This window comes from Coregonus clupeaformis, chromosome 9, assembly GCF_020615455.1.
Source record: "Coregonus clupeaformis isolate EN_2021a chromosome 9, ASM2061545v1, whole genome shotgun sequence".
Taxonomy (NCBI): Eukaryota; Metazoa; Chordata; class Actinopteri; order Salmoniformes; family Salmonidae; genus Coregonus; species Coregonus clupeaformis.
The window spans coordinates 24287323-24312448 of record NC_059200.1 but is presented as its reverse complement, the minus strand read 5'-3'; the positions used below and the strand labels follow the sequence as shown (position 1 = coordinate 24312448).

At 44.1% G+C, this 25126-nt stretch overlaps 1 protein-coding gene across 3 annotated transcripts; it reads left to right on the top strand.

The window, feature by feature from the left end:
- The first annotated feature begins 2200 nt into the window (after positions 1-2200).
- On the top strand, positions 2201-23246 carry LOC121573506 (disabled homolog 2-like). Of its 3 annotated transcripts, none has more exons than XM_041885556.2 (15): positions 2201-2413; positions 7033-7344; positions 7599-7738; positions 11779-11877; positions 12914-13045; positions 13139-13222; positions 13645-13671; positions 13824-13874; positions 17439-17501; positions 19951-20565; positions 21180-21297; positions 21563-22228; positions 22334-22536; positions 22679-22739; positions 22842-23246. In XM_041885556.2, the coding sequence occupies exons 2-14, from the start codon at positions 7197-7199 to the stop codon at positions 22730-22732; spliced, it is 2400 nt and encodes a 799-aa protein (XP_041741490.2). In that variant the 5' UTR covers positions 2201-2413; positions 7033-7196; the 3' UTR covers positions 22733-22739; positions 22842-23246. The 3 variants fall into 3 exon arrangements, with proteins under 3 accessions (XP_041741490.2, XP_045078465.1, XP_045078466.1); XM_045222530.1 differs by lacking the exon at positions 19951-20565 and adding an exon at positions 17838-17861 and having other exon boundaries at positions 2202-2413; XM_045222531.1 differs by lacking the exon at positions 19951-20565 and having other exon boundaries at positions 2202-2413.
- Positions 23247-25126: the final 1880 nt, after the last annotated feature.

Sequence of the window (25126 nt, the reverse complement as noted above, 5' to 3'; positions counted from 1 at the left end):
AAAATAGCCCTTACACAGCCTGGAGGTGTGTTGGGTCATTGTCCTGTTGAAAAACAAATGATAGTCCCACTTAGCCCAAACCAGATGGGATGGTGTATCGCTGCAGAATGCTGTGGTAGCCATGCTGGTTAAGTGTGCCTTGAATTCTAAATACATCACAGACAGTGTCACCAGCAAAGCACCCCAACACCATAACACCTCCTCCTCCATGCTTTACAGTGGGAAATACACATGCAGAGATCATCCATTCACCCACACCGTGTCTCACAAAGACACGGCGGTTGGAACCAAAAATCTCCAATTTGGACTCCAGACCAAAGGACAAATTTCCACTGGTCTAATGTCCATTGCTCGTGTGTCTTAGCCCAAGCAAGTCTCTTCTTCTAATTGGTGTCCTTTACTAGTGGTTTCTTTGCAGCAATTCCACCATGAAGGCCTGATTCACGCAGTCTCCTCTGAACAGTTGATGTTGAGATGTGTCTGTTACTTGAACTCTGGGAAGCATTTATTTGGGCTGCAATCTGAGGTGCAGTTAACTCTAATGAACTTATCCTCTGCACCAGAGGTAACTCTGGGTCTTCCTTTCCTGTGTCCTCATGAGAGCCAGTTTCATCATAGCGCTTGATGGTTTTTGCGACTGCACTTGAAGAAACGTTCCAAGTTCTTGAAATGTTCCGTATTGACTGACCTTCATGTCTTAAAGTAATGATGGACTGTCATTTCTCTTTGTTTATTTGAGCTGTTCTTGACATAATATGGACTTGGTCTTTTACCAAATAGGGCTATCTTCTGTATACCCCCCCTACCTTGTCACAACACAACTAATTGACTCAAACGCATTAAGAAGGAAAGAAATTCCACAATTAAGTTTTTTAAGGCACACCTGTTAATTGAAATGCATTCCAGGTGACTACCTCATGAAGCTGGTTGAGAGAATCCCAAGAGTGTGCAAAGCTGTCATCAAGGCAAGGGGTGGCTACTTTTAAGAATCTCAAATATAAAATATATTTTGTTTTGTTTAACACTTTTTTGGTTACTACATGATTCCATATGTGTTATTTCATAGTTTTGATGTCTTCACTATTATTCTACAAGGTAGAAAATAGTAAAAATAAAGAAAAACCCTGGGATGAGTAGGTGTGTCCAAACTTTTGACTGGTAGTGTACATGCACACACGCATGGACAGACACACACACACACACACACAACACATTCACACATGCTATGCATGCATGCACACACACAGGCACCGCACACACACAGGCACCACACACACACACACACACACACACAGGCACCACACACACATGCATGCATACACACACACAAACACACATTCCATGCACGCACACACACACACATACACACACCATGGAGGCTGTGAAGCGTCCCTTTAACAACCACTTTCCATTCTACTGTCATCATGCCCAGTGTGAACAATAGAAGCGTAAGGTTAAAAATATATAAACTGATATCCTCCTCTTCCTTTTTCTCTGACGGAGGTTCTGACAAAATGCTGCCCTAAGCAGCAGGTCTTACTGAAATAGGTTCACTTACTAGAAATTTCAAATATTTGTCTTTGGCCTAACAGGCCTACTAAATTTGGGTTAAAATAACCTGGGGCAGTGCAGTGGGCAATTATTTAATTTTTTCATCTGCAAAACATCTGAAAATATTTGATATGTTCTTATAGGCTTAGGCTACACAGATCCCAAGTAATGTGGCCCAAATATTAGAATGTACATTTAGAGAGCAATTTCATTGATTTGCATAAAACTAAAGGCAACATCAGAGGGGTATACTAGTACACAGTAGGTTTAATGAGTTAGCCAGCTAACATTGATAAACAGACAGAAATAACTAGATTTTCTGGTTCATTAAGAAAGCTAAACTTAGATATGTGTTTTTGGTTGTTGACTCAATTAGACCATTCCTATTTCAAGCTTACCTTTCTAAAACAATTGTAAAGTTATTTCAAAATATTTAGGCAAGTTAGCTGGCTAACTCCTTGATTCTGCTTTGTAGTATCCCTCTCTGGTTGCAATGTGGTGTAAGAATGATATAATGGTTACATGTCAATCATCCTATTGGTCTCATCATTGTTTGGTGTAGATTTGGGGCCTCTACAGGCACAACAGTGACTCCCGACGTTCTGGCGTGCAAGGGGTTAAATTGGGAAGTCGCAGGAGCCGGGTGCTGTGGGGGAGTATCCAATTCACCGCATAGCGGCGCGTTCCGGGGCACATCTCAGCGGTAACATCTGATTCCAACACGACTCTGAAAAGCTGCGTTTGATTTAAACCTCATAGCGGACAGGAGACGTGTCGACGGGGAAGGTAGCATTCGCATGACAGTCAGAACGCTGAAAGACAACTCGAATATGAAGAATTCTGTCTGGAGCGCTTGTTAACGGTACGTGACATCCACATTATTTCGCAGCCACAAATTCAACTAAGTTACCAGGCAGAGAAAGCTATTTGTGTTGTCATATCACGGAATCCTATATATGATATGATACATTTGGAATGATATTCGTGAGATATTTTACATACTGAACCAAACAAACTCAAGAAGCCCCCTGGTTTTTCCATTAGTTCCAGCTGTGCGCACGTAATTGTGGGAAGTCGCTATTTTGCTTGCTGAAAATGTACCTCGGCTGAGTAACGGATCCCCCTGTTGTCTTACTTGTTGAATATAAGGCTAGAACGACGTTCAAATCATACTTTGGCCACCTTGGATGTTAATCCATCATGGTTAACCCTCCTTTGTAGGCCTACCAAGAGAATAATTGTCCTCTTGCGCAACCAGATGTATTCCAATAGTCTACTGCTATTCATGACTGCATCTTTGAGTTTATAAAACACAATACATATAGCTACCTTTATCCCTAGTAGATGGTAATTGTTTGCCTGTAGTCTTTGTCTGTAGTCAAGGCCACTGCCTGTACCTACAGTGGGCCTATAGGCTGTAGTGGTATTTCACCATCCTATTGAGTCTGTGTGATTTAATCCCCTGATCTTCTCCAGATGTGCTGAATAGAACTTCACCTCTCTCTCGCTCTCTGCATCAATTCTGCTGACTTAGTGAAAAAACACTATGGATTCAGATTCAGTCTATGCATTTGAGCAAGATGGCCAATGGTTATAAGGTGACCATCCTGTTTTTGGAAAGTTGATCCACTGTCAGCTTTCAAATGCCTTATAGCTATTTGTAATGCGTCGGGTCCTTCTCTCACTTCTAAAGCTGTGGAAATGCCAATGGTTTTTGTCTGTTCTTAGACAGGGGCCAGTCTTTTCATGCAGTGTGTCAGCCAGGTTAGTTAACATGCTGACATTGAAGTTGTTTTTTTATTAGCGTTTTCTATAGTCGCTGACACCACCACTTACTGGGGCAAAGTCACCTGGACTGTCACTCCATGGTAGTTACTGAACAGCTAAGGTCATGTGGGTCACGTCACCACCCCTAAGCTATTTCAGTTTTAACCCTTCCTGGCTGACATTATCCCAAATCGTTCTCTTCTCACCCATTACTGGAGGTCCTTTGACTTGTCTCACACACACACACACACAGAGACACACACACACACAGAGAGAGAGAGAGACACACACACACACAGATAGAGAGAGAGACACACACAGAGAGACACCAGTGTTTTCCCTATATTCATTTAACAGCAGCAGGCCGCCTTATAATTACTTTTATTTATTATCGTTGTTGAAGATTTTGTTATGTTCCTCTGTAGCTCAATTGGTAGAGCATGGCGCTTGTAACGCCAGGGTAGTGGGTTCGATCCCCGGGACCACCCATACGTAAACATTTATGCGCACATGACTGTAAGTCGCTTTGGATAAAAGCGTCTGCTAAATGGCTATTATTATTATTATTATTATTATTATTATAATGTTTGAGTCACTCAGATCGCATAAGAGCACGGCATAAGCGATGGTATGTGTAGAATTGCAGGAAATTAGCTTTTTAAAACTGTACATTTTTCTCTCCGCCCCTTTCCAAAATGTGTAGAATTGCAGGAAATTGGCTTTAAAACAGCATAATTGTCTCTGCGGCCAAGAGGATTGCCTCTAAAATGTTCAGTCTGAGACCACGGATCCTATCACACCACCACACTAACTTTGCCACCACTGCTGAATAAAATCTTAGGGGTCACCACAGATGATCCAATCAGTCATGCGGCGCCATCTGGGATGTGATTGGTAGTGTAACCCTTATTGCTTCATGTTATCAAATAACTCATCATTTATTAGGAACCTAGGCCTAATTGTCTTCTCTGTGATAGAGGCCTCCTAAACACCCATGTAAAGAGTGAGAATACTTGCACTCAGTAACAGATGGGACCAAAGATTACGTAAGTCTTTAAGCAGTTGAAACCCTGCTATCACCGAATGCTTCAGCTATCATGACATGACCGGAAAACTCTTCTGGACGCTGCTGTTGTAGACCTTAAAAACGGTAGCTCTGCAAAGCATGTCATCTGACTTTGAAACTCAAATTGCTTTGGAAGAGCTGCATACTTCTCATAGTGGAAGTTTAAGTGTTATCACGGTTAAAGGTGATATTGCTGACACACAGCTCTGATGCACTAAATGGCCCCAAGCTCTTCTCTTATCTTGTTCCTGACATTGTTTCCCCTCTAGGGATGTAATATAATATGCACGTGTACACACACACACACACACACACTGATAGATGTGTTTTATCTCTATGGTTTCCCTCTTGGGGTGGAATAGAATATGGACTAGCCCAGTCACTTTCAACAGCTTGAGGACAACCGAGACTGAGGAGAGTCATTAGATAATCGCTTTATTAATGGCACAACCTAGAGCTTTTCACCCTACTGAGCCAAACTGAGCGTAGCCAAAGCAACGTGTACTGGACTGGCCAGGTTATGTATCCACCATAGTTGCAGGAACCGTACTGAAGGACAATGTGAAAAGAGAATATCTGAGCCAGTGCGGTTAGGGTCGGCAAAGTAGTGTGAAAGATGGTACTAAAGGAAAAGCCTATAGTCACTATCGTTTAAACAGGTCAATCTCTTTGACAGCTTCCAGTCTCTATCACTGTAGTTTTAATGTTATTGTGATTAACCGTCATCAGGGTAGAGCTCAGGATGGACTTTACCTGATGAGCGTTGGGTTAATGTTAACTACTCTTCAGCAGTCACTAACTGTGCTTTGGGTTTTACAAGTGCCTCTAGACTGTCAGCTTTCTACTTGTTTTCAGGAAATGGACTGTTTTTATGAGTAACCCACTAGACTGGCACAGTGAGTGAGTGAGTGAGTGAGTAAGTGAGTGAGTGAGAGAGAGAACTACAAGAGGCCTCTATGTTAAGGGAAGGGAATTCAACTTGAGCTGTGTCAAACAGGAGGTTCTTGGCCTTGAATGTCTCCCTATTCCAGAGTGACGTTTGTTGAAAGAAAGAGTTTAGCCGGCCTATGGGCTCCTGCCTCCGTCACATTCTTGGACATTAGACATACACTGAGTGTACCAAACATTAGGAACAACTTCTTAATATTTGCCCTCAGAACGGCCTTCATTCGTCGAGGCAAGCGTTCCACGGGGATGCTGGCCCATGTTGACTCCAATGCTTCCCACAGTTGTCAAGTTTGCTGGATGTCCTTTGGGTGGTGGACCATTCTTGATACACATGGAAAACTGTTGAGTGTGAAAAACCCAGCAGCGTTGAAGTTCTTGACACAAACTGGTGCTCCTGGTACCTACTACCATACCCTGTTCAAAGGCATTTAAATATTTTGTTGTGCCCATTCAGCCTCTAAATGACACATATACACAATCCATGTCTCAATTGTCTCAAGGCTTAAAAATGATTCTTTAACCTGTCTCCTCCCCTTCATCTACACTGATTTGAAGTGGCTTTAACAAGTGACCTCAATAAGGGATCGTAGCTTTCACCTGGATTCACCTTGTCAGTCTGTCATGGAAAGAGCACTTGTTCTTAATGTTTTGTATACTCAGTGACATTGTCAATAAGTTGTTTGCACGTTGGTCTATTATGATGATTCCCATCTGAGGTTTTATAGGGTAGCACTGCAGTTGCTGAGGGTGAATTGCGAGCTGTACTGTCATGTTGATCTTAGCTGTGTGTTATTAAGAGATTACTGGAGCGTGTAGCTCAGTTGGTAGAGCATGGTGTTTGCAACGCCAGGGTTGTGGGTTCGATTCCCACGGGAGGCCAGTATGAAAAAAATAAAAAATGTATGCACTCACTAACTGTAAGTCACTCTGGATAAGCGCGTCTGCTAAATTACTAAAATGTAAAAATGTATATGGTCATCATGGGGTATGTCAGTTTTAACACCAACCAGCTAGCGTAAGATTAACTTTTAATAGCTCAACCTTTGGTCGCTCCCAATCTTTGCTCTGCTCTGCCAGAGTGAGTCGTGGCTTATTCAGCTTTTGAACTCCCAGCCTCTTGTCTATGCTCGTCTCAGACCTGGACTGGTGGTGTTCAGGACAGGGCCTCTGTGACTGTGGGAATCAGATTACTGATGGGACGCACTGTTCAAAACAGGAAGTGTGTGTCTGGCCAGTTGCACAGCTGTTTCTGATGCCCTCCAGGTGTTCCTCTCTCTCACACACTCCGTATTAATTAAAGAGCCCACTGAGTTCAATGGCAGTTTCATCACCTGCGATCAACCATCATGGCTATCCACGTTTCACAGCAAGGCTACAACGTGGGTCAAAATGGTGTGTGCTCCTTGTGCCTGGTTAGTAGGAACGAGGTAGTGGGGTCATGGCTCCTGGTTGTTGATCATTAAAGTAATATTACTTTTTACGATGCTCACAAAACCCTTAAGGGACAATTTCAGGTAGCGCAAGCCAGCAAAAGCTGTTGGTCTTTAAAATGTTTAGAGCTGTAATGTCTTTGTTCTGTTATCATTCTGCATTTATCACCAAAATGTTTTGGTATTTCACCTTTAATTTTCAGAAAGCTTAACATTGGAGTGTCATTGCATTATATTTCTGTCACACTCCTTCCTCTCTCCCTCCTCCAGGCACATAACTGAGCATGTGCAAGTGCTGAGGCTCTTTGCTGAGTTGACCCCACCCCCTCCCCCGTCCTGAACGAGGAGCGACCGGAGCTGCTGCCTCGTCAGGTTTACCCCCCCTGTCCTGTCTGCCTGTCCCGACTCCCGTAAGGCTGGTCCCCCAACCCACCATGTCTACAGAAGTGGAAAGCAGTGTACCTGTCGTCCCGGCCGACCACTCCAGCCCTCCTGCCCCCCCCACATCCTCCACAACCAGCCTCCCCACCACCCCTTCCACAGCACCAGCCAAGACCCCCTTCAAGAAAGAGAAGAAGAAAGGTACTGTATGTAAGGGCCACTCCCTCTCTCCCCACATGTGAGGGATTTGGTGTTATAGGCTGAACTGCCTTTTTCTGTGACGTCAGACTTGACCTTTGGTCTAGTTTTACATATTTTGATTTCCATGCGTCTTGTGGTGTGATGGTCGAGGCTATGTAATAAAATAAATACAGAAGAATTGTAGAGGGCATGCTCAACCGGACAGAAAGTGAAAATCTATCTGTTTTCTCTCCTGCTCTCATCCCTCCGTCCAGCTCCAGAGAAGACTGATGAGTACCTGTTGTCCCGGTTCCAGGGTGACGGTGTGAGGTACAGGGCCAAGCTGATTGGCATTGATGATGTCCCAGAGGCCCGAGGGGACAAGATGAGCCAGGATTCCATGATGAAACTCAAGGTACCACGTCTGATGCAAATGCTACAGTACACGTACTGTTATGCATATACACTCAGGGGCCAGTTTATTAGGTACACCCATCTAGTGCCGGGTCGGAGTCCTGTTTGCCTCCAGAACAGTCTGAATTCTTCGGGACATGGAAACGTTGCTCAGTTGGTATCAAGGGACCTAACGTGTGCCAAGAAAACATTCCCCACACCATTACGCCACCTGCCTGTACCATTGACACCAGGCAGGGTTGGGCCATGGCTGCTTATGCCAAATCTGACTCTGCTATCGGCATGACGCAATAGGAACCGGGATTTGTCGGACCAGGCAAAGTTTTTCCACTCCTCAATTGTCCAGTGTTGGTGATCGCGTGCCCACTGGAGCTGCTTCTTGTTTTTAGCTGATAGGAGTGGAACCCGGTGTGGTCGTCTGCTGCAATAGCCTATCTGTGACAAAGACCGACGAGTTGTGCATTCCGAAATGCCCTTCTGCACACCACTGTTGTACTGAGCTGAGTTTGTGGCACGCCTGTTAGCTGAGCTGAGTTTGTGGCCTGCCTGTTAGCTTGCACGATTCTTGCCTATCTCCTCCAACCTCTCATCAACAAGCTGTTTTTGGCCACAGGACTGCCGCTGACTGGATGTTTTTTGTTTGTCGCATCATTCTCAGTAAACCCTAGACATTGTCGTGCATGAAAAGCCCAGGAGGTTGGCTGTTTCTGAGATACTGGAACCGGCGCGCCTGGCACCGACGATCATGCCACGCTCAGTCGCTTAGGTCACTCATTTTGCCCATTCTAACGTTCAATCGAACAGTAACTGATATAACAAGCCAAGGCCACGTGACTCACTGTCTGTAGGAGCGACCCATTTTCGTGAATGGGGTAGTGTACCTAATAAACTGGCCACAAACTGGCCAACTTGCCTTCCTCACCCATCTACACACAATTCCCCGTAATGACAGCGAAAACATGTTTTTAGAATTCTTTGCAAATGAAATGGAGAAATATCTCATTTACATACAATACCAGTCAAAAGTTTGGACACCTACTCATTCAAGGGTTTTTCTTTATTTTTAATATTTTCTACATTGTAAAATAATAGTGAAGACTTCAAAACTATGAAATGACGCATATGGAATCATGTAGTAACCAAAAAAGTGTTAAACAAATCAAAATAGATTTGAGATTTGAGATTCTTCAAATAGCCGCCCTTTGCCTTGATGACAGCTTTGCACACTCTTGGCATTTGATTTGTTTAACACTTTTTTGGTTACTACATGATTCCATATGTGTCATTTCATAGTTTTGAAATCTTCACTATTATTCTACAATGTCAAATATAATACAAATAAAGAAAAACCCTTGAATGAGTAGGCGTGTCCAAACATTTCACTGGTAGTGTAAGTATGTTAGAATCACCTTTGGCAGCAATTACAGCTGTGAATCTTTCTGGGTAAGTCTCTAAGAGCTTTCCACACCTGGATTGTGCAACATTTGTCCATTTATGCTTTTCAAAATTCTTCAAGCTCTGTCAAATAGGTTGTTGATCATTGCCCCACAACCATTTTCAAGTCTTTCCATAGATTATCAAGCAGATTTAAGTCAAAACTGTAACTCGGCCACTCAGGAACATTCACTGTCTTCTTTGTAAGCAACTCCAGTGTAGATTTGGCCGTGTTTTAGGTTATTGTCCTGCTGAAAGGTGAATTCATCGCCCAATGGCTGGTGGAAAGCAGACTGAACCATGTTTTCCTCTAGGATTTTGCCTGTGCTTAGCTCCATTCCATTTTTATCCTGAAAAACTCCTCAGTCCTTAACAATTACAAGCATACCCATAACATGATGCAGCCACCACCATGGAGAGTGGTACTGAGTAATGTGTTGTATTGGATTTGCCCCTAACCTAACATTTTGCATTCAGGACAAAAAGTGAATTGCGTTGCCATATTATTTGCAGTATTACTTTAGTGCCTTGTTGCAACATGATGCATGTTTTGGAATATTCTTATTCTGTACAGGCTCCCTTCTTTTCACTCTGTCAATTACATCAGTATTGTGGAATAACTACAATGTTGTTGATCCATTCTCAGTTTTCTCCTATCACAGCCATTAAACTCTGTAACTGTTTTAAAGTCACCATTGTCCTCATGTTGAAATCCCTGAGTGGTTTCCTTCCTCTCCGGGAAAGATGCCTGTACAGTGCATTCGGAAAGTATTCAGTCCCCTTGACCTTTTCCACATTTTGTTACGTTACGGCCATATTCTAAAACAGATTTATTTTTTAATTTTTTTATTCTCATCAATCTACACAATACCCCATAATGACAAAGCAAAAACAGGTTTAGACATTTTTGCAAATGTATTACAAATAAAAACTGAAATCACATTACATAAGTATTCAGATCCTTTACTCAGTACTTTGTTGAAGTCCCTTTGGCAGCGATTACAGCCTTGAGTCTTCTTGGGTATGATGCTACAAGCTTGGCACACTTGTATTTGGGGAGTTTCTCCCATTCTTCTCTGCAGATCCTCTCAAGCTCTGTCAGGTTGGATAGGGAGTGTCGCTGCACAGCTGTTTTCAGGTCTCTCCAGAGATGTTGGATCAGGTTCAAGTCCGGGCTCTGGTTGGGCCACTCAAGGACATTCAGAGACTCGTCACGAAGCTAGTCCTGCGTACTCTTGGCTGTGTGCTTAGGGTCGTTGTCTTGTTGGAAGGTGAACCTTCGCCCCAGTCTGAGGCCATGAGCGCTCTGGAGCAGGTTTTCATCTAGGATCTCTCTGTACTTTGCTCCATTCATCTTTCCCTCAATCCTGACTAGTCTCCCAGTCCCTGCCGCTAAATAACATCCCCACAGCATGATGCTGCCACCACCATGCTTCGCAGTAGGGATGGTGCCAGGTTTCCTCAAGACGTGACGCTTGACATTAAGGCCAAAGAGTTCAATCTTGGTTTCATCATACCAGAGAATCTTGTTTCTCATGGTCTGAGTCCTTTAGGTGCCTTTTGGCAAATGCCAAGCAGGCTGTCAGGTGCCTTTTTACTGAGGAGTGGCTTCAGTCTGGCCACTCTACCGTAAAGGCCTGATTGGTGGAGTGCTGCAGAGATGGTTGTCCTTCTGGAAGGTTCTCCCATCTCCACAGAGGAACTCTGGAGCTCTGTCAGAGTGACCATCGGGTTCTTGGTCACCTCCCTGACCAAGGCCCTTCTCCCCCGATTGCTCAGTTTGGCTGGGCGGCCAGCTCTAGGAAGAGTCTTGGTGGTTCCAAACTTCTTCCATTTAAGAATGATGGATGCCACTGTGTTCTTGGGGACCTTCAATGCTGCAGACATTTTTGGTACCCTTCCCCAGATCTGTGCCTCTGCACAATCCTGTCTCGGAGCTCTAAGGATAATTCCTTCGACCTCATGGCTCGTTTTTGCTCTGACATCCACTGTCAACTGTGGGACTGTATATGGACAGATGTGTGCCTTTCCAAATCATGTCAAATCAATTGAATTTACCACAGGGGGACTCCAATCAAGTTGTAGAAACATCTCAAGGATCATCAATGGAAACTGGATGCATCTGAGCTTAATTTCGAGTCTCATAGCAAAGGGTCTGAATACTTATGTAAATAAGGTATTTCTGTGTTTAAATTTTTTTATACATTTGCAAAGAAATCTAAAAACCTGTTTTCGCTTTGTCATTATGGGGTATTGTGTGTGGATTGCTGAGGATTTTTTATTTATTTAATCCATTTTAGAATAAGGCTGTAACGTAACAAAGTGGAAAAGGGAAGGGGGTCTGAATTCTTTCCGAATGCACTGTATCTTTGTAGTGATTGGGTGTATTGATACACCATCCAAAGTGTAATTAATAACGTCTCCATGCTCAAAGGGCTTATTCAATGTCTGCTTTTTTATTTTTACACATCTACCAATAGGTGCCCTTCTTTGCGAGACATTGGAAAACCTCCCTGGTCTTTGTGTTAGTATGTCATTTTTTTGTGTGTGGTGTTTGTAATGTAACTGTGTTTTGCTGTTGTGGCAGTAATTCTTGTTTTTTTGCAGGGCATGGCAATAGCCTTTCGGTCCCAGGGCAAACACAAGCAGAGGATCTGGGTCAACATATCCATGTCGGGCATCAAGATCATCAATGAGAAAACAGGGGTGAGAACAACCCTTCTATGGCTTTCTCCCGAGTGGCGCAGTGGTCTAAGTGCCACTAGAGATCCTGGTTCGAATCCAGGCTCTTTCGTAGCCGGCCGTGACCGGGAGACCCATGGGGCGGCGCACAATTGGCCCAGCGTCGTCTAGGGTAGGGGAGGGAATGGCCGGCAGGGATGTAGCTCAGTTGGTAGAGCATGGCGTTGTGGGTTCGATTCCCACGGGGGTATGAAAATAGAAAGATAATGTATGCACTCACTAACTGTAAGTCGCTCTGGATAAGAGTGTCTGCTAAATGACTAAAAGGTAATGTAAAATGCTTTCTAAACCATAGTTAATTCCTCTGTTCCTCTTTCTAGACCATGTCTCAGTGGCTGGGGAGTACCAACCTAAAATAGAATGATCTATTGTAGACATCATAGAGGAACATTTTCAGAATAATATGAACACAGCAGATGATCTCAATCAAGAGTAGATGCCATGTAGGCCTCAGTTCATGTTTATATTATTATGCTAATCTAGACTAAACAGATTGTTCTCTCTGCTACTGCACGGCAAGCGGTACCAGAGCGCCAAGTCTAGAACCAAAAGGCTCTTTAACAGCTTCTACCCCCAAGCCATAAGACTGCTGAACAATTAATCAAATGGCCACCCGGACTATTTACATTGACCTCCCCCCCTTTGTTTTTACACTGCTGCTACTCGCTGTTTATTATCTATGCATAGTCACTTTACCCCTACCCACATGTACAAATTACCTTGACTAACCTGTACCCCTGCACATTGACTCGGTACCGGTGCCCCCTGTATATAGCCTCGTTATTGTTATTTTGTGTTACTTTTTTATTGTATTTTACTTTTGTTTATTTAATAAATATTTTCTTAACTCTATTTCTTGAACTGCGTTGTTGGTTAAGGGGCTTGTGTGTAAGCATTTCACGGTAAGGTCTACACCTGTTGTATTCGTCGCATGTGGCAAATAAAATTGTATTTGATTTAAACTGTTTTAAAAGCTGTTTTCTCATTTCCTCTCTCTCAGGTAATAGAACACGAGCACATAGTGAATACGATCTCGTTCATCGCCAGAGACGTAACAGATAACAGGGCCTTTGGCTACGTGTGTGGGGCCGAGGGACAGCACCAGTTCTTCGCCATAAAGACTGGCCAGCAGGTAACAGACACACAGGGACACACACGCAGACTGTTGCAAGTCTTTGATTGTATCTATTGACTGTGTTTTTCCATTAATTTCCTCTCCATATAGGCAGAGCCCCTGGTCATTGACTTGAAGGATCTGTTCCAGGTCATCTTCAACATGAAGAAGAAAGAGTCTGAGTCCTCACAGAAGGTAAATGACTATGGTGGGATCCGGGTTGTGTTCAGTAGGACACACCGTAGCAAAACATTTTGCAACAGAAAACAAACTGTTCTATGTGCTAATAGTTCTTCCCTGCTTCAATCAGTTGCAAAACTTGTTTTCTCCCTACTGAACATAACCCTTTTTTTTTTTTTAAGTGTTGTTTTTGGGGAGGTATTATTTAGGGTTTGCTGACTGGATGGAGGTCATGTGACTGAAGTTGTGCGAGGTCGACACTGCCCACTAGCGCTGTATTACAGTCCTGCACCACAAACCATGCATTCATTGTATTGCAATGAGATGACTCATTATGGCACAAATATATCACAAATCTCATCCAATAAGTAAATGGAGAACATATGACATTCCTCCAATGGAATCATCTTGTTTTTCCTCTTCGTCTATCTGTTCAGGGTCAGTGCAATAACACAACAGTTGAGGTAAGTGCCTGTGTATTTGTCATTCCACTAATCACCTATTTGTGAATTTTTCTTTTTTAAGTGCCTGTGTATGTTGAATAATATAAGCTTGATCTGAGATGTAGGCTGTAGTAGTGCATACTTGACCCCTTATTGCTGTGTTTCATTTATAGAATGGCAGCGATTCCTTGCTCAGTATCGATGGCCAGGTGGGCACTGCCAAAGTAAGTGTTTCAGATCATGGAATCATACATTCAAAGGGGTGCCAAGTGGATGCAAAAGAGCATTCTCCAAGACCACCTGTCTACTAGTAGACGTTCTGTGGTGTTGTGTTGATCAAGACTGTTTTGTCACATCTCTTTCTTTATGACGCTGATACTGTATACAGTGAGGGGGGAAAAAGTATTTGATCCCCTGCTGATTTTGTACGTTTGCCCAATGACAAAGACATGATCAGTCTATAATTTTAATGGTAGGTTTATTTGAACAGTGAGAGACAGAATAACAACAAAAAAATCCAGAAAAACGCATGTCAAAAATGTTACATTGATTTGCTTTTTAATGAGGGAAATAAGTATTTGACCCCTCTGCAAAACATGACTTGGTGGCAAAACCCTTGTTGGCAATCAGAGGTCAGACGTTTCTTGTAGTTGGCCACCAGGTTTGCACACATCTCAGGAGGGATTTTGTTCCACTCCTCTTTGCAGATCTTCTCCAAGTCATTAAGGTTTCGAGCCTGATGTTTGGCAACTCGAACCTTCAGCTCCCTCCACAGATTTTCTATGGGATTAAGGTCTGGAGACTGGCTAGGCCACTCCAGGACCTTAATGTGCTTCTTCTTGAGCCACTCCTTTGTTGCCTTGGCTGTGTGTTTTGGGTCATTGTCATGCTGGAATACCCATCCACGACCCATTTTCAATGCTCTGGCTGAGGGAAGGAGGTTGTCACCCAAGATTTGACAGTACATGGCCCTGTCTATCGTCCCTTTGATGCGGTGAAGTTGTCCTGTCCCCTTAGCAGAAAAACACCCCCAAAGCATAATGTTTCCACTTCCATGTTTGACGGTGGGGATGGTGTTCTTGGGGTCATAGGCAGCATTCCTCCTCCTCCAAACACAGCGAGTTGAGTTGATGCCAAAGAGCTCAATTTTGGTCTCATCTGACCACAACACTTTCACCCAGTTCTCCTCTGAATCATTCAGATGTTCATTGGCAAACTTCAGACGGGCATGTATATGTGCTTTCTTGAGCAGGGGGACCTTGCGGGCGCTGCAGGATTTCAGTCCTTCACGGCGTAGTGTGTTACCAATTGTTTTCTTGGTGACTATGGTCCCAGCTGCCTTGAGATCATTGACAAGATCCTCCCGTGTAGTTCTGGGCTGATTCTTCACCGTTCTCATGATCATTGCAACTCCACGAGGTGAGATCTTGCATGGAGCCCCAGGCCGAGGGAGATTGACAGTCCTTTTGTGTTTCTTCCATTTGCAAATAATCGCACCAACTGTCACCTTCTCACCAAGCTGCTTGGCGATGGTCTTGTAGCCCATTCCAGCCTTGTGTAGGTCTACAATCTTGTCCCTGACATCCTTGGAGAGCTCTTTGGTCTTGGCCATGTGGAGAGTTTGGAATCTGATTGATTGATTGCTTCTGTGGACAGGTGTCTTTTATACAGGTAACAAGCTGAGACTCCCTTTAAGAGTGTGCTCCTAATCAGCTTGTTACCTGTATAAAAAAACACCTGGGAGACAGATGTTTCTGATTGAGAGGGGTCAAATACTTATTTCCCTCATTAAAATGCAAATCAATTGATAACGTTTTTGACATGCGTTTTTCTGGATTTTTTTGTTGTTATTCTGTCTCTCACTGTTCAAATAAACCTACCATTAAAATTATAGACTGATCATTTCTTTGTCAGTGGGCAAACGTACAAAATCAGCAGGGGATCAAATACTTTTTTCCCTCACTGTATATCTTTATGATGCCATATATATCTTTATGAAGCTGATACTGGATATATCTTTATGATGCTGGATAGATCTTTGATGCTGATACTGGATATACTGTGGCTTGTGAAATTATTCACCACCTTTGGCATTTTTCCTATTTTGTTGCCTTACAACCTGGAATTAAAATGGATTTTTTTTTGGGGGGGGGTTGTATCATTTGATTTACACAACATGGCTACCACTTTGAAGATGCAAAATATGTTTTCTTCTGAAACATACAAGAAATAAGACCAAATAAAATAACTTGAGTGTGCATAACTATTCACCCCCCCCAAAGTCAATAAAAAATTTACTTTGTAGAGCCACCTTTTGCAGCAATTACAGCTGCAAGTCTCTTGGGGTATGTCTCTATAAGCTTGGCACATCTAGCCACTGGGATTTTTGCCCATCCTTCAAGGAAAAACTGCTCCATCTCCTTCAGGTTAGATGGTTTCCGCTGGTGTACAGCAATCTTTAAGTCATACCACAGGTTCTCAATTGGATTGAGGTCTGGGCTTTGACAAGGCCATTCCATGCCATTTTAAATGTTTCCCCTTAAACAATTGTCCTGCTGGAAGGTGAACCTCCGTCCCAGTCTCAAATCTCTGGAAGACTGAAACAGGTTTCCCTCAATAATTTCCCTGTATTTAGCGCCATCCATCAATCCTTCAATTCTGACTAGTTTCCCAGTCCCTGCCGATGGAAAAACATCCCCACAGCATGATGCTGCCACCACCATGCTTCACTGTGGGGATGGTGTTCTCGGGGTGATGAGGTGTTTGGTTTGCGCCAGACATAACATTCTCCTTGATGGCCAAAAAGCTCAATTTTAGTCTCATCTGACCAGAGTACCTTCTTCCATATGTTTGGGGAGTCTCCCACATGGCTTTTGGCGAACACCAAATCTGTTTGCTTATTTTTTTCTTCAAGCAATGGCTTTTTTCTGGCCACTCTTGTGTAAAGCCCAGCTCTGTGGAGTGTACGGCTTAAAGTGGTCCTATGGACAGATACTCCAATCTCCGCTGTGGAGCTTTGCAGCTCCTTCAGGGTTATCTTTGGTGTCTTTGTTGCCTCTCTGATTAATGCCCTCCTTGCCTGGTCCGTGAGTTTTGGTGGGCGGCCCTCTCTTGGCAGGTTTGTTGTGGTGCCATATTCTTTCAATTTTTTTATAATGGATTTAATGGTGCTCCGTGGGATGTTCAAAGTTTAGGATATTTATTTATAATCCAACCCTGATCTGTACATCTCCACAACTTTGTCCCTGACCTGTTTGGAGAGCTCCTTGGTCTTCATGGTGCCGCTTGCTTGGTGGTGCCCCTTCCTTAGTGGTGTTGCAGACTCTGGGCCCTTTCAGAACAGGTGTGTGTGTGTATATATCCTGAGATCATGTGACACTTAGATTGCACACAGGTGGACTTTATTTAACTAATTATGTGACTTCTGAAGGTAATTGGTTGCACCAGATCTTATTTAGGGGCTTCAAAGCAAATACATATGCACGCACCCCTTTTCCGTTTAAGTAATTTTTTTCACTTCACCAATTTGGAGTATTTTGTGTATGTCCATTACTTGAAATCCAAAGAAAAATCAATTTAAATGACAGGTTGTAATGCAACAAAATAGGAAAAATGCCAAGGGGGATGAATACTTTTGCAAGGCACTGTATCTTTATGATTCTGGATATATCTTTATGATACTGAATATATCTTTATGATGCTGTAATATATCTTTATGATGCTGTAATATATCTTTATGAGGATGTATCTTTATGATGCTGATGCTGGATATTTGTGTATTTGTTCAGGAGGTGCAACAGCTGGATCTGTTTGGAGACATGTCCACCCCTCCAGACATGCATTCTCCTACAGTAAGTTAGCCTGTTGCTGTGAGGTGGGGCTCACTGGATGTGCACAGTGCACACATATAATATAGAACCCCTCGTCAAGGTTTCTGGAAACATTTCATACTGCATTCATAAGGAGATTACCAAATGATGGCACTGGGGAAATGTTAATAACACAAACACACTTTAGAAATGGGTATAATAAGGCAGTGGTTGACGGTTGATATGCTCATACATTTGTAATTCAATTTTTGGACAGTACGGACAACATGAACACATGACCTTGCTTCTATTTTATTTTTGGAGGCTTTTTGCCCATTCTTATTCCTAACAAGGATCTTTTCCCCAATTTATAATCAGGGGGCTTTGACAACTCAAGCTCTGGTAAAGTTCCTCTCAGGCTCTAGCTAGCTCAGTCTTGCCCGTTGTCAAAGATGTCTGTTTCGTTCTGCATTGTGGCAGTGTCTCAGTCTCTCGCCCCAAAACATAGCTTTACTGCATAACTTCAGTTTCCACCAATCATACACTGCTCAAAAAAATAAAGGGAACACTAAAATAACACCTCCTAGATCTGAATGAATTAAATAATCTTATTAAATACTTTTTTCTTTACATAGTTGAATGTGCTGACAACAAAATCACACAAAAATGATCAATGGAAATCAAATTTATCAACCCATGGAGGTCTGGATTTGGAGTCACCCTCAAAATTAAAGTGGAAAACCACACTACAGGCTGATCCAACATTGATGTAATGTCCTTAAAACAAGTCAAAATGAGGCTCAGTAGTGTGTGTGGCCTCCACGTGCCTGTATGACCTCCCTACAACGTCTGGGCATGCTCCTGATGAGGTGGCGGATGGTCTCCTGAGGGATCTCCTCCCAGACCTGGACTAAAGCATCCGCCAACTCCTGGACAGTCTGTGGTGCAATGTGGCGTTGGTGGATGGAGCGAGACATGATGTCCCAGATGTGCTCAATTGGATTCAGGTCTGGGGAACGGGCGGGCCAGTCCATAGCATCAATGCCTTCCTCTTGCAGGAACTGCTGACACACTCCAGCCACATGAGGTCTAGCATTGTCTTGCATTAGGAGGAACCCAGGGCCAACCGCACCAGCATATGGTCTCACAAGGGGTCTGAGGATCTCATCTCGGTACCTAATGGCAGTCAGGCTACCTCTGGCGAGCACATGGAGGGCTGTGCGGCCCCCAAAAGAAATGCCACCCCACACCATGACTGACCCACCACCAAACCGGTCATGCTGGTGTGCATGACCAAACCGGTCATGCATGATGTTGCAGGCCGGCGTCTCCAGACTCTGTCACGTGCTCAGTGTGAACCTGCTTTCATCTGTGAAGAGCACAGGGCGCCAGTGGCGAATTTGCCAATCTTGGTGTTCTCTGGCAAATGCCAAACGTCCTGCACGGTGTTGGGCTGTAAGCACAACCCCCACCTGTGGACGTCGGGCCCTCATACCACCCTCATGGAGTCTGTTTCTGACCGTTTGAGCAGACACATGCACATTTGTGGCCTGCTGGAGGTCATTTTGCAGGGCTCTGGCAGTGCTCCTCCTGCTCCTCCATGCACAAAGGCGGAGGTAGCAGTCCTGCTGCTGGGTTGTTGCCCTTCTACGGCCTACTCCACGTCTCCTGGTGAACTGGCCTGTCTCCTGGTAGCGCCTCCATGCTCTGGACACTACGCTGACAGACACAGCAAACCTTCTTGCCACAGCTCGCATTGATGTGCCATCCTGGATGAGCTACACTACCTGAGCCACTTGTGTGGGTTGTAGACTCCGTCTCATGCTACCACTAGAGTGAAAGCACCGCCAGCATTCAAAAGTGACCAAAACATCAGCCAGGAAGCATAGGAACTGAGAAGTGGTCTGTGGTCACCACCTGCAAAACCAGTCCTTTATTGGGGGTGTCTTGCTAATTGCCTATAATTTCCACCTGTTGTCTATTCCATTTGCACAACAGCATGTGAAATGTATTGTCAATCAGTGTTGCTTCCTAAGTGGACAGTTTGATTTCACAGAAGTGTGATTGACTTGGAGTTACATTGTGTTGTTTAAGTGTTCCCTTTATTTTTTTGAGCAGTGTATTATCCCACACATCATACAGGGCTCTCAAACTCAACTCTGTAAAGGTCTGTAATCTGTATGCTTATTGTCTCCTGGATATATCTCAAATGTCAACACGTCAAATATGGTTGTAAATCATCAGACGGACAAAAAAGCACTGCCATTACAAAGCACATTCCTAGAGTTGAGTTTCTGATTCCTGTTTAAATGTTTATTGGTCCGTCGTCAACACTTGCTTCAACAATCATAAACTGTCTTGTCATGTCATTATGTGATTAATTTAGCTGTGTTAACAGTTGCTTCTCTCTTCCAGCACAACTGATTTCTCTCTCTCTCTCGCTCTTTTTATTTATTTATTTATTTATTTGTTTTCCTCCCTTGATAACCAGGAGACTAATGAAATGCTATTGCTGGATCTGTCCACTGAGGTTGACAGCAATCAGAACTGTATAAAAGGAAATCCCTTCACTTCCTATGCCTCTAACCCTTGGGGCACCCCCCAAACAGAGAACCCCTTCTCCTCCACATTTGGCTTCTTTCCAACCCCAGACACTGACCCTTTCAGTGACGACCCCCTTGCCCAATCGGCACCCCCCAATTCTCTGATCTCAGCACCCTCCACCAATCACAGCCAAGAGAGCTCTGTTGACATCTTGGGCAGGCCAATCATGAACGGCAGTAGTCTTAATGGAGACTCTGACTACTTCAGTCAGCAGTTGAATGGGTTGTCCAATAAGAACATGATCCTGGCTCTCAGTAATGGCCTGTGGCCACTAGGGGGTGTGATGTCCGAGTGCAGGGTCCCTGTTCCTCTCCAGAACGGTTTGGGACCTGTGTCCTCACCACAGAACCCCTTTCTCGACATATCTGGGAAAAGCCCGCCCCTCTGTAACGGTGTGATGTTCGATCCCCCCGCACCCATGGGTCATAGCAAGGACGGTTCGGTAGTGATAAGCCTCCCTCCAACGAACACTAAGGCTGGACGAGGTCGGAGGAGTGCCAAGGTGAAGCTCCATAATGAAGCTCTGATGTTGCTGCATGTCTGAGAATGAGTCTCTGTCTGCACACCACCTCCCCAAATCATAATTGGTTTTCTAACAACAACCCCCTTTCACAGCACTGGGATACCATACCACTATACTCTATTCCTCAAGGGTAACAGGTTGCATTGCACTTGGTTTTGTCTCTACCAACATGGTTTTCGTATAAGCATATTAGGGTTGGTGGTGTGTTGGTTTTGTCTCTGGGTTTCTAACATGGCTAACTGCATGGTGGTGCTCACATGGCTTGTGTCCCAGGGCAGATTAACAACCTCTCTCTGCTAGACCGTAAACACTATCTATTCATATGTTCCTTGTCCTAACATTCATGCTTCAGTGAGGTGTGGAGGTAAGTGTTGGTATTTGTGTCTTTAAGTATTGTTAGAAATTGTTTTTTTAAATAATTGTGAATACAGTATATAAGTCAGATAATTTAGGTTTTTTTCCGTAAGCATCCATACAATAAACCTTGTCATTAATTCTGTGCTTACCACAGTTTTCTCTGTGTTTACTGGCCCTCAATTAATAGTCAATCATTGTTCATTATTTGGTTGAATAATCTGACATTTCACTGCCAGTCTCCTCCTACTGATGACCTATTTGGGGCTGACGTGTTTGCTGCCTCCAGTCAGCCTGACAGCTCGTCTGCCTCCGATGACCTCTTCAGTCCCACCACCTCCTCCATAGCAGCTCTGGGTAAGACTAGTGTTGCCATTGGCTCAAAATTATGTTACCCATGCATGTTAGTTCTGTGGTAAAATCTGCATCTGTAGCTGTGTGGCTCCAGCAACTATGTTTAATGTGTAATCAGGCTAGAGCAGTAGGCCCTACGGCATGGCTCAGCTGGACTCAGCTCAGTAGAGTGCATACTAGCTAGTGTGTTAGATTCTGTTGATTTGTAGCCAGTAGGCTACCTACTGCACCCAAACCTAAAGACATCTCTACCCTGTTCTCCCTCCAGGAGCGTTGCAGTTGGGTCCCCCTTCAGTCACCATCCCTCGGACCGCCCTGTCACCATGGGGAGCCCCAGCCTCTTCCATGTTCACCATGCCAGGAGGGGTCACACTCCCCAACCCCCAGCCCACCTTCCCCCAGCCATCTGCCTTCGGTGCCCTGCCCATACCCCCTGCCCCCTGGGGCCAGCAGGCGCCATCCCCGTATGGGGCCCCGCCGGTCACCCAGGCTTGGGGACAGCCTGCCCCTGCAGGGCCCATGGGTGCACCAGGTTGGGGCCAGCCTCCCATGGCTAACCCCTTCCAGCCCGGGCCTTACGTCATGATGGGAGGCCCTCCGCAGGGTATGCCGCAGGGTCCACCGCGGCCCCCACCCCGGCCGCCAGTAAAGGAGACCCCAGCTAAGGTGGAACCCAGTGCCTTCATGGCTCTGGACCCCCTGGGAGGGGAGAAGGAGAAGAAGAGTGGGAAGGACATGTTCAAGGACTTCCAGATCGCCAAGCCTCCAGCCATCCCGGCCAGGAAAGGAGAGCAGGCACCCGGTTCCGCCGCACCAAGCACCAATGGAGATGGGGCGTTTGCACAGTACTTCTCCAGCAAAGTGGGCGTGCCCCAGGAGGTTGCGGATCACGACGACTTTGAAATTCAGAGTCGGATTTCAGCGGTTGGCAATGGTAATGGCAGTTATTTTGAATTTTAAATTCCCATCAATTGATTTGGAGAGTATACATGCATTTTAATCCACCTGATTACCCCCTTTCTTCCCTGTCTGTTTCTAGACCCACCCAAACCAGCCCCACGGCACTCTGCACCCATCATGTCTCCTGCAGCGGCCCCCGGGCCAGGGCTCCTGGATGCATTTGCCCCTACTCCAGCCACAGGCCTTGCTCCAGCAGCAGCAGCAGGTCTCAACCAGAACCTATTTGATGACGCATTTGGCGCTGCAACTCCTAATGCCTTTGGAGCACCACTTCTAGCTACGGTATGGATGTACACGCATATACAAACATAAGGGAATTCATCCTATCAACGTTCAATCAATTGATTGTGACGTAATGCTTTGTATCATTATAAAACCTTCATATTTTCCCTTATTGTTATGACGGGACACTCCTGTTGCCCAGACCACTGGTGGCTCGGATCCCTTCGGAGACCCCTTTGGAAACCCCTTTGCCTGAGTGACACGTGAGTGACAGAGATGGATAAAGCATTCTGAACCTTAGACTGTGAATTTAGATATAACTTTAAATCATTTTTGTATTCAACCTGTGCTTTCTCTTCTTCCAGTCAGGTTTGCAGTGGTCCAGAGAATAAGCAGCGATGCTCAACGACCAAATAATGTCTTCAGAACCAGCTGCTATAACTACAAGCGCCAGACAATCTACATGATTACAACTTCTAACCCCTTGCCCACACTGACTAACTCCTCAACTGCCTTTCTTGATGTCCGTTACATAGCCCCTCTTTTTCCCCCAAAACACCTTAACTTTAATGTCTTGCCCAATCAGTAGTAGTTTTGTTTCGGTTCCCATCTCGCATAGCTTTTCAGTACCACTGAATTAAATGTAAAAAAATGAATTGTAATAAAGTGATTATTAGAAAAAGGGATATAAAAAAGAAGGAATGAATGTGGGAGGGATTGTTGGAAGGGAAGGCCCTGGAAATGCTCTATATTAAACACAGAAAAATGAATTCCTTTCAGTGTGGTCTTTTAGGTGTCTCTGCCTATAAAAGTTGTGTTTTCGATATTGTTCTGCTCAGGGAAATATTGTTCAGGTTTAGGAAGGGGGTTATTACTGCATCCCTAGACTACACTCACCTCATGAATGTAACCCTGTTTTAGTATCCCATGTGCTTTTTAGTATAGGCCACTGAAATACGTTTTCATAGAAATTGTGGGGTGCAATGTTTTAATCCACCTATGAAATGAGTGAAGTGGAGTCAGCTCTTCAAAAAATCTGAAACTGGAGAAAGACTGAACACAATTTTAATTCCTACTATATTCTTACTTGGCTTATCCGAGTCAGCGCATAGATACTTTGCCATTGATGCACCTATTTTGGGATGACTGTAAAGCACCTGGCTAAATGTTTTAGACCATCCTAGCCAGTGGAGGCTGCTGAGGGGAGGACGGCTCATAATACTGGCGGAAATGGAGTGTAGTGGCTGGAATGGAGTGAATGGAATGGTATCAAACACATGAACCCCCCAAAAAGAATAATCATATAATTGTTTACCATTCCGCTAATTGCACTTTGATCATACAACTGGGTTATAATATGTATCTGAATCATTAGTATTTTTTATTTTGCCAGAGTCACTGATGGAAATTATTGGAGACTTTTTAAAAATTAAAATACATGTTTGTGTATTGAAAATCACATTGTACTTTTGTGTTTTAGTTTCGTTTCCCTGATAAAGATTAGAGGGTGAATTTGACTTAAGGTTCCCGTTATGTTTGATAAACCTACTTTACAATCATGTTCTAAATAAAATACATCCAGTGTACTTCCAAATAATATTATGCCTCGATCTCTTTCAGTTGCAGTTTTGTACATAATTTACATTTACATTTATGTTCATTTATATAGGATGATGCTCATATGTACATACACTGAGTAAACAAAACATAAGAACACCTCTTTCATGACAGATTGACAAGGTGAAAGCTGTGGGTGGGTGGGGGCTGCAGTTGCACACTATTGCATATTTTGGAGTTTATCAAAGACCGTACAGTATGAAGATAGGCAGAAACTGCTTCTCCAATAGAAATCCCATATCACACTTGTAGGCGAGGTCATGGCGACGTTGGCTAGCTAAGCTCATGCGCAGAAACATGTCATCTGGTCTAATGGTCATCTCGCACTGAACTGCGCATGTGCAGGGCGTCAAATCAAAGGCACTGCTTCGATTTAAAGTTGGTTTTGACGAAAAATAAAACATGTCAGTTTGTCACTTTCACAAGGCTGGGGTAATAACATATTCAGCTACTTAAGACATTAGCTCGAATCTAGGTTGTGCCTTTAGATTTTGAGAAAATTAACCTCAAAGAATTTTTCACTTCTCTCATTGACTTCTTAAACCCCAAACCCCGGCCTGGTCTGTTTGGTAAATTCGTTTAACATCTCAAGGAAAATCTGGAATGTGTTGGAGGAAAGTGTGGAGTCAGTGAGAGTCACAAGAAGTGGTCTTATTTAGATTTTGTGTGTGTCTGTGGAGCAGAAGAAGCGTGTTTTAAGACTAAAAAATATATCTTCTGTGGTCCTCTGTAGCTCAATTGGTAGAGCATGGCGCTTGAAACGCCAAGGTAGTGGGTTCGATCCCCTGGACCACCCATACGTAAAAATGTATGCACACATGACTGTAAGTCGCTTTGGATAAAAGCGTCTGCTAAATGGCATATTATTATATCGGAGTGGAATGTTTCCTGCATGGATTTTCGTAGCAGGGCTCCTATCAAGCGGGTTATTTCTCGGGTGGCGCAAGAAATAAATGCAGAGGATATAACTAAAGACATCGATGGAGTGGTTGGTGCACGTCGACTGACCTGTATGGTGGATGGAGAAAATAAA

What these genes read in the sequence shown, in the direction of transcription:
- LOC121573506 (XM_041885556.2), top strand. Translation starts at nt 7,197, where the DNA reads ATGTCTACAGAAGTGGAAAGCAGTGTACCTGTCGTCCCGGCCGACCAC. An exon ending in ATTCCATGATGAAACTCAAG is followed by an intron (nt 7,739 to 11,778) that starts GTACCACGTCTG and finishes GTTTTTTTGCAG; the next exon opens with GGCATGGCAATAGCCTTTCG. An exon ending in AGTCTGAGTCCTCACAGAAG is followed by an intron (nt 13,223 to 13,644) that starts GTAAATGACTAT and finishes CTATCTGTTCAG; the next exon opens with GGTCAGTGCAATAACACAAC.